Genomic DNA, 12,219 nt, shown 5'->3' on the forward strand with positions numbered 1-12,219 from the left:
TCAGAGGTGCATATGGGACGACACGACCTGTTGACATTTACAAACTCATCTGGATGTGAGGGATGGCATTCTATAAGAAGCCACACATGTGTCCCACTACAGGGCCCTGTTTCCACTTCCTAGTGTCATATATTAACATGTTATTGCTCCAACAAACATACGTCAACCTCTACAGCCGAGGAGCAGATACAACACGTCACCTTCTCTGGTCTGTAGCATCTTTTGAATGCTTGAAATGATTACAGCAGGTGCAATGGATGGCATGCAGGCCTCATAAAATGGACTAAATACCATTGAGGTGTCATCACCTCATAGTCTGGACTGCGTCAGCTGCCACCAGAGGGACCCGGCTGCTCAAATGTGAACAGGTTAAAGTCTGCTCCGGCTACATGGATAAGGCTCTGGATAGCTGCCAAGAACAGTGTGCCATGTAAAGGAACAGCAGCTGAGTTAAGGGCAGAACAGAGGGGACATGAGGTGAAGGCAATAAGCGCATGTAGTAACAGCCAAGCATGACATCAGTGTAAACAATGTGTAGAAGGAAGCCTGGGTGGTGTTGTGAGTAATGTACATTAAACATGCTTTAAGTGAGCGTGAAAAGAAAATACACAAAATCACAAAACATCGACAGGTTCTTTTCTCTGTATGGAGGAGAAAAGACTCCTTTCATTTATTGACAACCTCTGACAATTAAAAAGAATAGACACCGTTTCACCAAACTGATGAGATGCAATGTAACTTAAATATGGATCTTTGTGCGGATTTAGCCTCTGCATCCATCAGGTTCCTGTAGGAAGTTCAACATGGGGCTGTGCGGATCAGCTCATCTTTGTACGTTTGGTCCAGCAGATGTGATGTTTAGAAGTCTGGGCCCTCTTTCTTCAGCTTGCTGTAGTCAATATTAACTGCGTAGAACTGAGAAAACAAACAAAAACTACACTCAAGTACGAATAAAGACTTCAAAACAAAAGAGAAAGGCAAGGTTTCAACTCCTACTGATGTTTTTGACTAAGTCTGAGTCGTTAATGACTTCATCAGATTTGTTAGTAGAAGTCAAGAGTTAACCAGATTATCCAATTTGATTAATCCAAATGTTAGACTAATCCATGGCTCAGCACAAGTCTGGCAAAGTTCCATATTTGAGCCCTGATCCAAAACACCTTTTCTCACCTGTGCATAAAAACAAAACAGCATGAAATGTAAGAGTTTTGAATGCACACCTTGTACTGATCAGTTGGGGCCATTTTGTTCCAGGGCTCTGGGTTGTTCTTGCGATCCCAGCTGTGGTGGAAAAAGAAGTGGGTACACATTGTGTTAGTTTAATCAACACAAACAAAGCTGTCTGTTACCCTTCATGTTTTTCTCATATGCACTTTTCATTTCACACACATACACACACAAACACAACTGTGATTTATGTTTAAAAAAGAGGTAGAAAATGAAAAACAATAAGATTTTCCTGTGTTGTGACTGACTGAACTCCTCACCAGACATCAGGGTTTCTCAGGCCCAGGCGTGCGAGGTACATCATGGACATGGCTGCTCCTCCACCAATGAAGAAGAAAAGGGGGATCAGCTGTGAGTGACAGAGAGGAAGGTTAGACACCCTGAACTTGAAGGGAGAACTGTAACAGCTAGAAGTATCTAAAATGTAAACAGACTGCCAATACTGACAACACTGCCTGTAAACTCTATACTAGCCCTTAACCCTAACAGATAGTTCCCTTAAAAAGGCAAATACTGCAACCTAACATTGCAACATGGCTGAACGCTGTTACCTCTTGTGACCTACAGATGATGTGTGTTTATATGGGACAGTTCAAACCTAAAACTTGGGATATAATCAACTTTATTTTACCTTTTGACAGAGTTAAAGTAATCAAAAGACATGGGAATAGATTTATATACTGTGTGTATGTGTCAATGCAAGTAAACATGGCTATAGCTGTTTGCTAACTAGGAGCATGGAGTGCTATTTACAGCCCAGATGAGCCTCTCCTCTCTTGGGCTCACTATCACTGAGAGAGTCCGTGACCTGATATGACTCCAAAGCACCAACTGCTAAAAGCATGTTCCTGGTATACTAACAAGCATACATGATGTTTGATATAGATTAAAATAAAGAGTTTAACATCACTCTTTATGACATAATTTCTCAAAGTCAGTGCGGTCAAGCTAGCAAAGCTAACTAGTTCAGCTAAGCTAGGTTAGCTACACCAGCTCACAGATGGGTCAGGTTTTTTTTACCAAAAACAACTAAAAAAACTGAAATTTTTAAGAATATTTCAGGATGTACTTACGGCAGGGTGGCTCGAAAGCTGTTTGCGGATGACACCCAGCATTTTGAAGGCTTAGAAGCTGATTTATCCGAATTTGTACAGAAATAAACGGATTACTGAGTGTGTTGCCAGAACGATGCGCAATATAATCTGAAGGGTCGGGCGGAAGAAAGGCCAAGGAAGCAGAAATAGGATGCCACAGATATGCCTGAACGTCAACAGCAGAAAAAACACGATTATTCATTTTTATATTTCATTTGTAAACTATTTATATCTCATGTAATGCAGTAAATATGGATATTATATATAAATTTAACAAACAAATAAAAAAATCAGTAGCTTGTAGTGGTTTTACCCTTTAGCATTATGATCCGGCAAAACTACAGTCCAACCCAAAACAAAACCAGTCTGAACATTACTGAACTTATTCTGATGACACCATTTACGGAAATAACACACTGATAACTTTTTGTATCAGTTTTTTGTTTTGTTTTTTTGTAAAAAATATAGTAATATTGACTTCATGTAAAGTCACAATCATTCATTTTATAAATCTTGGTTAATCATGATACCTGTATTTATAGAAAAACAACTCTATTGAGTGGATAACATCCAGTCTATGGAGGATAAGTGTCATTGACATGATGGAGATAACCACTTTACTGCCCCAGTCTCTGTTATCAATGCATGTTGAACCACCTGCACCATAATATGATCATATAACAGAGGGGGGCGCTTTTTTTCCTCCAGCTGCAAGAGAAAAATCACATTTATTCTCAAGGACCTCAGGAAAAGAAAAGTATATTATATGTATATATATTTGTTATCTTTCCCCACTATTATAACAGCCAAACATGGAAAGAAATTTGTAATGAAATGTCCCCTTGTCCCAAACTGTGTTCTATATATGGACTGACCAATCAGTTATTTGCTATGCTGAACTTTGATTGCCTCTTTTTGTGCCTCTGCTCTGCTTTATATTGTTTTTGGATGCCTGACTCACTCAGTAGCCCTGATGCACCTTATTTGTTGTTTTACAGTATTTTATTTTGTTTTTCTTACATTGATTCCCTTTTTGTTATTTGCACTGTAATTGATTGTAATCTGTGTTTACCATCCTCATTGAGAGTTTGTAATTTTGTCAAATGTTCAATAAAAAATATATATATTCTGATGACACCATTTATGGAAATAACACACAGTGATAACTTTTTGTATCACTGTTTTTAGTAAAAAAAAATACAGTAATATTGACTTCATGTAAAGTCACAATAATTCATTTATACATCTTGGTTAATCATGATACCAGTATTTATAGAAAAACAGCTCTATTGAGTGGATAAGTGTCATTGACATGATGGAGATAACCACATTACTGCCCAAGTCTCTGTTATCAATGCATGTTGAACCACCTGTACCATAATATGATCATATAACAGAGGGGGGCGCTTTTTTTCTTCACCAGCTGCAAGAGAGATCACATTCATTCTCAAGGAACTCGTGTAGAAAGGGGAATATACAACAGTATTGCTCATGTGATGCATTATAACTATGATCCTTCCTTTATCAAGTATAAAAAAATGTGCATGGTGTATAGTTTGTTCACTCTGTGCTATTGTAGAAGTGCTGCAGAGCAAGATGGCAGCCTCCATGGAAGGGGTAAAGTAAATATAAAAGGCTCATTCTAAGTTAACAAATACAAAAACTCTTTTAAATAAGGTGATTAGACACTCACTGAAACGTACTAATGAATATCAAATTCCATTTCTGTCTGTTTCTGCTAAATTCTACACACTGTACCTTTAATACCTTCATTATGATCATTATTCCACTACTTCTTAAACAGTAATAATTGATTACTTTATAAAGTGTTTTAATACTAATTTTTAAAGTAGAGTCTGAGCTTTGATACATAGGAAAAACTAGTGTTAAGAAAATTTCAGAAATTCTAAAAATCAGTATTTTAAAGTACTTAAAAGTTGAAGTTATTGGGGCGCTGTTGGCCTAGCGGTCTAAGCGCAACCCATGTACAGAGGCCATCTGCAGCGTGTCTTTCCTGGCTCTCTGCTCCCCACATTCCCTGTCTTTCTTCAGCTGTCCTGTCCATTAAAGGTGAAAAAATACCCCAAAAATATAACTTTTTAAAAATGTTGAAGTTATTAATGGTGACGCAGTTTTTAAGACCACAAGTTAGAAAAAAAAAATGGTTGCTGGTGTTTATGATTATCTGTTCCAGCATTAATATGTGCTGGTTAATATGACCTGTTTGACATTTCACTGCTATTGCAAAAGGCTGCAGCCAATCAGAGACAAGTATTCTAAGTAACTGATAGCTATCAATCCGTTTACATTTGTAATAAAAAAGAAACCACCATGATTTATAACAATTCCCATTTTATGTTAAATTATTTTCAGCTAGTAGAAAATAAAAGTAAAAACAATTCAACCGTAAGATTGGACATAACACAACAGGATACATACAACCGTTTATATTTTAGAAATGACATGAATCTTGACCAATTGGTGGCAAGACAAATTAACTGCATGTGATAACTGCACACACTGATGCAACAACTTGTAAACCTTGTAAACCAAGCTTTATGTGGATGGATGTTTTTGATTAAAATGATGGAGTTGTTGTTTGACTTGTTTTTTCCATCCATGGGAGGTGAGCTGGTTTCAGAAACAGATATTTGTCAAGATACAGGATTTTCCCCTTTTTGCCTTTGAGCCATTCTTCTTCTTCTGTTGTGTCTTGTGTGCAAAAAAAATAGTGTCAGAGGCTTGTTGCAGTTCATCCCGAGTGAAACTGTTCTCTTCAACATATAAATTGTAAATTAAAGGAGCGGGAGTCGATAACTATAGGAGCTCTCTTTCAAATACAGCTAAGCGAAAAATCTGACTGTATTTCAACAACTCCTAGGCACATTCAGGATGCCTGTGCAGGCTTTCTTATACCTAGAAGATACTGGCTAGAGTGTGTCCACTTGTTCTGCAATCCTCCTCTCAGGCGCTCCACATGTCTTAGTGTGTCGTTTTCTTTGGGCCTTTGCCAAATTTAGCGTCAAGTCCGAGACCTGAAGTGAGAAAAGCAAAGACACGTGATGAAAGAGGAAGGGGAAGCCTCACCAGTGAAACACAAATCATTTTATCAATAGAATTTTAAAAAAATCAAACAAAAAAGTACAAATATAAAAGCATCCAAACATTTAATCCAACTATGTCAGTGTTACATTTACTGCCTCGCCTTTAGATATTCTTTCATGTATTATTTACAAAGCGCTTTGCGTGGGAAGCTGAAGTATTCCCCAACTGAACCTAATTGTTTTTTTATTATACGCACATGCTTTAACTGTCTCAGGCTACAGATGAAGCTTTGAACCATGTTCTGCAATTATCCTCAACATTATAGACATCAGTTTTAAAGAAATGCAATGCATACATAAGACTAATGTGGAATGTTTGCAGTAAAAGCACAGAGAGAGAAGAAGAGACAAAACAAGGGGCTTTAAAACAGAGTTAATGCTTACCGAGGAACACCAGGATGGTGCCCGTCCACTGCATCGAACTCATGACGTTTCCAAACAGAAGAACTGAGCCGAGGATGGTGAAGAACTTCCTGGTGGTGGTGACGATGGAGCAGGTAAGGGGCCCAAAGTACACCACCGTCATGAAGATGAAGGTCTGGGGAAGTCACATAAACAATAAATTAAATAAACATTAAGACATGAAGTTAGGATATGCATTTCAGGAAGCTTTGGGTCTTGTTAATCTAGCAACCCACCTGGCCTAAAGCACTGGTCAGTCCAAACAGGAGAATATCGTAGAGGATGCTCGGGTGGCGTTCAGTGAAGCTAAGGAATTCCCAAACTTCTCCTGTCCACAACACAGCTGAGAGGAGAGAGGAGAGAATAACATTAATGTTGGTGGTTAAACATTTGGGTGTATATTTTTACTCTCCTTATCTCAAGCACAGATCTGCTGTGACATATCAGTCACAGTGTGGTTATACAGCACCACCAAGTGGTGTAATGATGTAACAACAGTCAGATAAACCGTGGCATGGGGGTGTCATTAATTTGTGGGAGTGAAGGTACTAGAATACCTTCCTACCTTGGGAAATAACAGCACTTCAAAGCGATCGAAGGCAGAATTCTAGTGAGGGTAGCAGGAGTACCTAACGCTGAAGAAGTCTGAAGACATTTTAACTCAGCCTAACTCTGAATTCTCCTGAAAACTAACAGCTTTCTGTAACAAAGCTTTTGTGAGTGGGAGGCAGATGTGCAGGAGAGATGGACACCTTTTAAGAGATAGGAGACACGGCCAATTAGTCAGTTCTAAGACAGATAGCCGTCTCTCAGTTCTCTCTTTGGCTTTGACCTTTTGATCGTATCTTTCAGCCCATTAGTGCCTAACATTAGAAAGCACCTCGTTAGAATGCATTTGTTTTATGTGCCTTAGTCTTCGGCATATTACAGAACTGAGGGCTTTGAGGTGCAGCATTCCTTATCTTTAGAGATAACACTGAATACTTTCGCCTCCACTGAATTAATGAGTTTTTGCTCCGGAGAGAGTCGTGCTCACTGCTTCATAAAGAGCCTCTAATGCAGGTTGTAATGACTTTTGTTTAGATTTATTATTTATTTTAATTGTTTTTAGTTCACAGTACCACAGAAACTATTTTATAAAAAGGTACATATAAATTGTGATGTTTTGTTAAACAAATCAAGAATGCAACACATGAGGAACAGTCAGTTGTAACTCAGCTGTTGATATAAAAACTCCTGAAAAGATGCAACATGCAGCTGCAGTTTGATGAACTACTGAATAAACAAACAGCTCATGGAGACCTTAACCTTGTACTCCAGATGTCTGCAGCTCTGCAAATGCATCTCAGAACCCATCTCAGGCAAGCTTCTCTGTACTCACGGTGCAGCAAGCATTGAGCTACAAGCAAGATTGAGTTAAAACAACAGTTTCCATACGCTGCATTGTCACAGACTAATTAGAAACTCATCGGTTCATCTGCTTGTGGAGAGTCTCAGTTTCACTATTAACAGTAAGACACACAGAAACTTCACCCTGGCTCACTTCTGCAACTCTCTTTTGATTCACTGGCATTTAGCCGGTCTTAAGTTTGTCAAAATAAAAGCATCACGAAGCAGGTTTGTAAAAAGTTAAAGTCTGCTCTTAAGAGGAGAAGAAAAAATGCTTCACTCTAAATGACCTCTGAGTGCAGATTCTAAAATTTCATGTCAAAACAGTACAGATTACTGTAAATGTGTCACTTTGGAAGCAGGATTTGTCTTTGGTCTGATGGTGCACACAATGAAAGTTGATAAAACATTAGGGTAAAGATAACTAAACATGTTAATGGCACAATGTTGTGCAGTGAACTGTATCAGTTATTGCAGGGTTACAGAGGTCGTTAATGCACCAGCAATTATCTTAAAGTGAGCTTTGAACATTTTATGAGAATTATTCAGGGAACACTTTTTAAGAGCACATTCAGAGCACCCGTCTTCTGTCTCGGTTTCAGATATGTTGGCTGTACTGAACCTCATCAAGGTGAGTTTCCTCATTAGTCTCTCCTCTCTGACTGCAGGGGAGCAAATCAGTGAGCAGCCTTGGTGCAGAAACATGTTCAGTGAGACCGGAGTTTGGCAGACAGCACAGCTGACTCACCTAGTCCCAGCACCAGAGTGGACCACAAGTTGATGTTCAGCATCATGTGGTTGGCACTGGTCTGGAAGCGGGCCCTCATGTGGTCCTGGGCCACACCGGTCAGACCGTCCAATGTCAGAGAGATGAGCTACGATGTGAGAGGACACAACACAGAGCTATGAGACGAATGTCTTTGTAACCACGGTGGGAATAAAGAGACAACATGTAATGATATACACTACCAGTCAAAAGTTTGGACACACCTTCTCATTTTATTTATTTTAATTATTTTCAACATTGTAGATTAATACTGAAGACATAAAAACTATGAAATAATCTGGTTTTGCCATAATCTGGATTACAACAGTCGTCAAATAGGGCTATCCATTGTGTACTAACCCTACCTCTGAACAACACAACTGATGGTCTCAAACACATTAAGAGGGCAAGTCATTCTACAAATGAACTCTTGACAAGGCTCATGTTAATTAGAAACCATTCCAGGAGACCACTTCATGAAGCAGACTGAGAGAATACTAAGAGTGTGCAAAGCTGTCATGAAGGAAAAAGGGGGCTACTTTACAGAATCTAAAATATAAAACATATTCTGCTTTGTTTAACACTTTTTTAGAAATTCAATAATTCTATATATGTTCTTTCATAGTTTTGATGCCTTCAGTATTAATCCACAGTGTTTCAAATAATTAAAATAAATACAAACCCTTGAATGAGAAGGTGTTTCCAAACTTTTGACCGGTAGTATATGTGTTGCAGATTAATTGTGGCAGTGTGAACTCACCAACAGAATCTCTCCAAACCCAAACACATGATCTTCTGCAACTGCTGAGCTCTTGTTTGGTTTGTAGAGGAACAGAGCAACACCGCTCACAATGAGCAGCACACACAGGTACTTAGCCAGGGGGTACTTCTTCCTCAGTATTGTCACACCGAGGATCATCACTGCAAAACAACAACAGAATGATGGATGATTTGCAGCCAGGGATAGCACACCATCATTAAGATTTAAGGCAACCTTACTCTGGATATAATGTCAGGTTTATCACACTGAGAGTGACAGAGTTTCCATGTGTGTGTGTAAGTGTGTGTAAGGCAGTGTGGAGATATACTTTGTATGTCCAAACAGCACATACTGTAACCTGTTCTATATGCTCTCCACTTTGCACATTTGAAAATAGTTTGCTTACTCAGTGCGTCCCTGACCAGGTTAGACAGATAGCAGATTCCCTCTTATTTGTCATGTACCATATAAATAACTCATTGCCGCATGACAGCCTGTCAATATTTACACACATCATAGCCTGAGGCATGAAACCTACACTTTTCACAGGAAAAAAGACTGTGATGAAAATGCATGATAGAGGTGTTCCTCCTCAACCAATGAGTGGTACTGAATTTCTCTAGTAGGCATGAGATGTATCTAAGGGCACCTGATAATCAGCTCAGAGACTTAACTATCTCTGTGCTTTTTTTAGATCTTGCAACATACAGTATGTTATATAACACACACACCAGGCCTTGTCATTACACAGCTTTGGCTTTTGTAAAATTATAGTTTGCATGTGAGATAATAACACCCAGGAAATATGAAGCCAAAAACCTAAGAGTGATATAATCAGGTTTACCTGGTATAGGTTTGCAAGACTTCCCCAGCACCTAGCAAAGTAAAAACATGGCTTTAGGATAAGATAGCATTCAACAATATATGAAAAAATAAACCAAAATAATTGGTTTAAGTTATTGAAATTCTTCAGATCACCTGTGTGGGGTAGTTGACATACAGAAGGGCAGAGTTACTGGACACCATGGCTCCAAGGTAAGAAAGGGAGCACACTCCATAGAGCCAGCTCCTGGTGGTATCTGGCTTGGAGCCCTCAAAAAACTGGATCACTGTTGAAGAAGAGGAAGGTTTCAACTTAAATGAGGCATCAACATCTTCATTTTGAGTGACATAATGTGACTGGATGAATATAATGCAGATATTACACTCATGCTGATACTTTTAAATTCAAAAACAGGTGTTAAACCTCAATAATACCATAATGATGCTAAAGAGGCACAACTTCAGAAATATATTTGGTCATACTTACAGATCTTTGCAAACAGAGCGCTGATGACACACTGGATGAGGACTAACGTTCGGGCGAACCTGAACTTCTCCTTCATTTCTCCAACACCATAATCACCTCTGGTGCTGCAAAAGTCAAAAACATAACTCTGTGTTAGGTCAGAACATCACAGACAATAAATGTGAAACTGAAGTAGCCTCCCTGGCAGAAACACAGGTTACAGAGCGGAGTGCTGTCATGAGTCGCCAAGCTATGAAAAGGCCACTCAGACAGCATGCATTAAATTACAACAGACAGGGCAGGGTGCTAATGGTGATACTTTGTTTAGGGTCCAAGAGCTTCCAACAGCTGTTGCAATTAAACAAATGAACACATAATTCATAGGAGACTTTGTTGATGACAAAAGAGCTGGAGTCAATAATTCAGATTTATGAAAAGCTACTCAGATGAGGCTCCAGTTTCCCCTGTGATCACTTTTTGAAACTGATATGATTCCTGCAGGCTTGGTGACATATGCAGCAACATACCAGCTGTGTCACGGCTTTGCATGTGATATGAAGTAAAGGCTGAGCTCCCTGTTCTTTATTCACTCGGTTTAAGTTTTTGAAGATGCATGGGCTGATTAATGAAGATTGGAAGAGAATAGTTGTGGTAGGTTGATAACAAAAACATTGCCACACCTATGAGGTGCTAATTACACAAAAATTCAGTCAAGGACAAAGTAGGGACGAGAGGATAGGGATCAATACTCATCTTTTAAAATATATCACACCAAATAGCTTGCAAGATTAAGACAATTTAAAGGAGGTTTGTGCTGCGTAATGGTAAAGGTAAGATAAGATAAGATAAGATAAGATATTACTTTATTGACCCCCCTAGGGGGAAATTAAGTTGTTACAGCAACCCAGACATAAGTACAACCAAGAAGAAGTTTCATTAAGTAAAATCAAATCAAATCAAATCAAATAAGTAAAAATAAAAATAGATAAATAAAGCTAGAATACAATTTAGATATATACAATGTTACAATGGAATTTAGATTACATAGCAGTAATTACAGGCAGTGTTAAAAATGGTTCAGTAGTGACAGGTTGACATGGTGTGATTATGGTTGGTAATGACAATTTAAGCAATAAATACTGGTATGTAATATGACCATGAGTTGTAGTTAGAATAATAAAGTAATATAACATAATGTAATATGGCAAGATGATTATAATACAGTATATTATGCATTATAATGGCATCAGATCATACACCCTAATGAAGTGGAGGGGAATCCAACACCAGCACAGTCTGTACCTTACCATGTAAAAGCTGTATTATGTCAAATTGGAATAAAACTCATATTGATTAGATAGCTGTTGACATGCAAGCTGCTTTTAAATCAGCATATGTTTGTGTGGAGTTTGGAATAAGACAGTTTCATCTGCAGCCTTGTGTCACATTAACTAAACAGACATAAACTCTCACTTACATTGTCTCTTGTAATATTCCGTAGTAAAAGTAACACACGAAGACTCCGAGGAAACACACGGCGAACCGTATCCTCATGTTGTCCCACGGTGAGGTGGGCTTCCCTGATCCTTTTCCTGCAGCCATGCTCTCGTCCACCAGCCCGGGGATAGAAACCGACACCGCTGCGCTCCCTGCGCCCCTCAGACCGACGTCCCGCTCCACTATAGCCGCTGTCACGAGCCCGGAAATGGTGCTCGTGTTTAGCAGACGTGTCAGGTGTCTGTAAGGTAAAGGTTTAGTGATGAGATATATACTGGTGATTTATTAAAGAGCACTAACGGTAGGTCTGTTTGTCTAGACAGCTAGCTTATTGATCTAATGTGTATCATTCTTAATATGTGTCACCTGCCTCCGATAGGCTAACCTCTTCTCCAGGAGAACTTTAAAATCAAAAGGAACCCATTTTCAGCTAAATTACAGCAAATGTTCGAGCCGGTGAGAGCAGTTCGTGGTTTCATTGAGAAATCATATCCTATATTTACTTGGTAAAAGCGGCCGCGTCAGGAAATTGGTTCAAGAAAGGACCCCAAGCTGACCGTTAAGTATCAGCCTACACTAAAAACATGAAATCTTTGACATAAAAAATCAAAAAGTATGCTTATTCTGACCACGTTGACGTAAAATGCATACAAATACCACAAAAGTTGTATTTTACTCTTTCTTATTAAAGA

At 38.8% G+C, this 12,219-nt stretch overlaps 2 protein-coding genes across 3 annotated transcripts; both read right to left on the bottom strand.

Annotated features, from left to right (window-relative positions):
• Positions 1–614: 614 nt before the first annotated feature.
• ndufa4l (NADH:ubiquinone oxidoreductase subunit A4, like) lies at positions 615–2,447 on the bottom strand. The gene is made up of 4 exons (XM_034712217.1): positions 2,301–2,447; positions 1,488–1,576; positions 1,221–1,281; positions 615–915 (listed from the first exon to the last, which is right to left on the bottom strand). Exons 1-4 carry the CDS (start codon positions 2,340–2,342, stop codon positions 859–861), a joined length of 249 nt encoding a protein of 82 aa, XP_034568108.1. The 5' UTR covers positions 2,343–2,447; the 3' UTR covers positions 615–858.
• A 2,209-nt stretch (positions 2,448–4,656) lies between these two features.
• On the bottom strand, positions 4,657–12,149 carry slc35b1 (solute carrier family 35 member B1). Of its 2 annotated transcripts, none has more exons than XM_034711945.1 (10): positions 11,898–12,149; positions 11,508–11,768; positions 10,052–10,155; positions 9,721–9,851; positions 9,587–9,617; positions 8,743–8,903; positions 7,965–8,091; positions 6,064–6,170; positions 5,810–5,963; positions 4,657–5,356 (listed from the first exon to the last, which is right to left on the bottom strand). In XM_034711945.1, exons 2-10 carry the CDS (start codon positions 11,630–11,632, stop codon positions 5,304–5,306), a joined length of 993 nt encoding a protein of 330 aa, XP_034567836.1. In that variant the 5' UTR covers positions 11,633–11,768; positions 11,898–12,149; the 3' UTR covers positions 4,657–5,303. The 2 variants fall into 2 exon arrangements, with proteins under 2 accessions (XP_034567836.1, XP_034567837.1); XM_034711946.1 differs by having other exon boundaries at positions 11,894–12,149.
• Positions 12,150–12,219: the final 70 nt, after the last annotated feature.

Source organism: Notolabrus celidotus, chromosome 20, assembly GCF_009762535.1.
Source record: "Notolabrus celidotus isolate fNotCel1 chromosome 20, fNotCel1.pri, whole genome shotgun sequence".
In the NCBI taxonomy this organism is placed as follows: domain Eukaryota; kingdom Metazoa; phylum Chordata; class Actinopteri; order Labriformes; family Labridae; genus Notolabrus; species Notolabrus celidotus.

Coding starts and splice junctions, on each gene's coding strand:
- ndufa4l (XM_034712217.1), bottom strand. CDS start 2,342: ATGCTGGGTGTCATCCGCAAACAGCTTTCGAGCCACCCTGCC. Junction 1,577..2,300: donor AGCTTTCGAGCCACCCTGCC/GTAAGTACATCC, acceptor TGTCACTCACAG/CTGATCCCCCTTTTCTTCTT. Junction 1,282..1,487: donor CTGAGAAACCCTGATGTCTG/GTGAGGAGTTCA, acceptor TTTCCACCACAG/CTGGGATCGCAAGAACAACC.
- slc35b1 (XM_034711945.1), bottom strand. CDS start 11,632: ATGGCTGCAGGAAAAGGATCAGGGAAGCCCACCTCACCGTGGGACAAC. Junction 9,618..9,720: donor ATGTCAACTACCCCACACAG/GTGATCTGAAGA, acceptor TTACTTTGCTAG/GTGCTGGGGAAGTCTTGCAA. Junction 6,171..7,964: donor CACTCTGGTGCTGGGACTAG/GTGAGTCAGCTG, acceptor CTCTCCTCTCAG/CTGTGTTGTGGACAGGAGAA.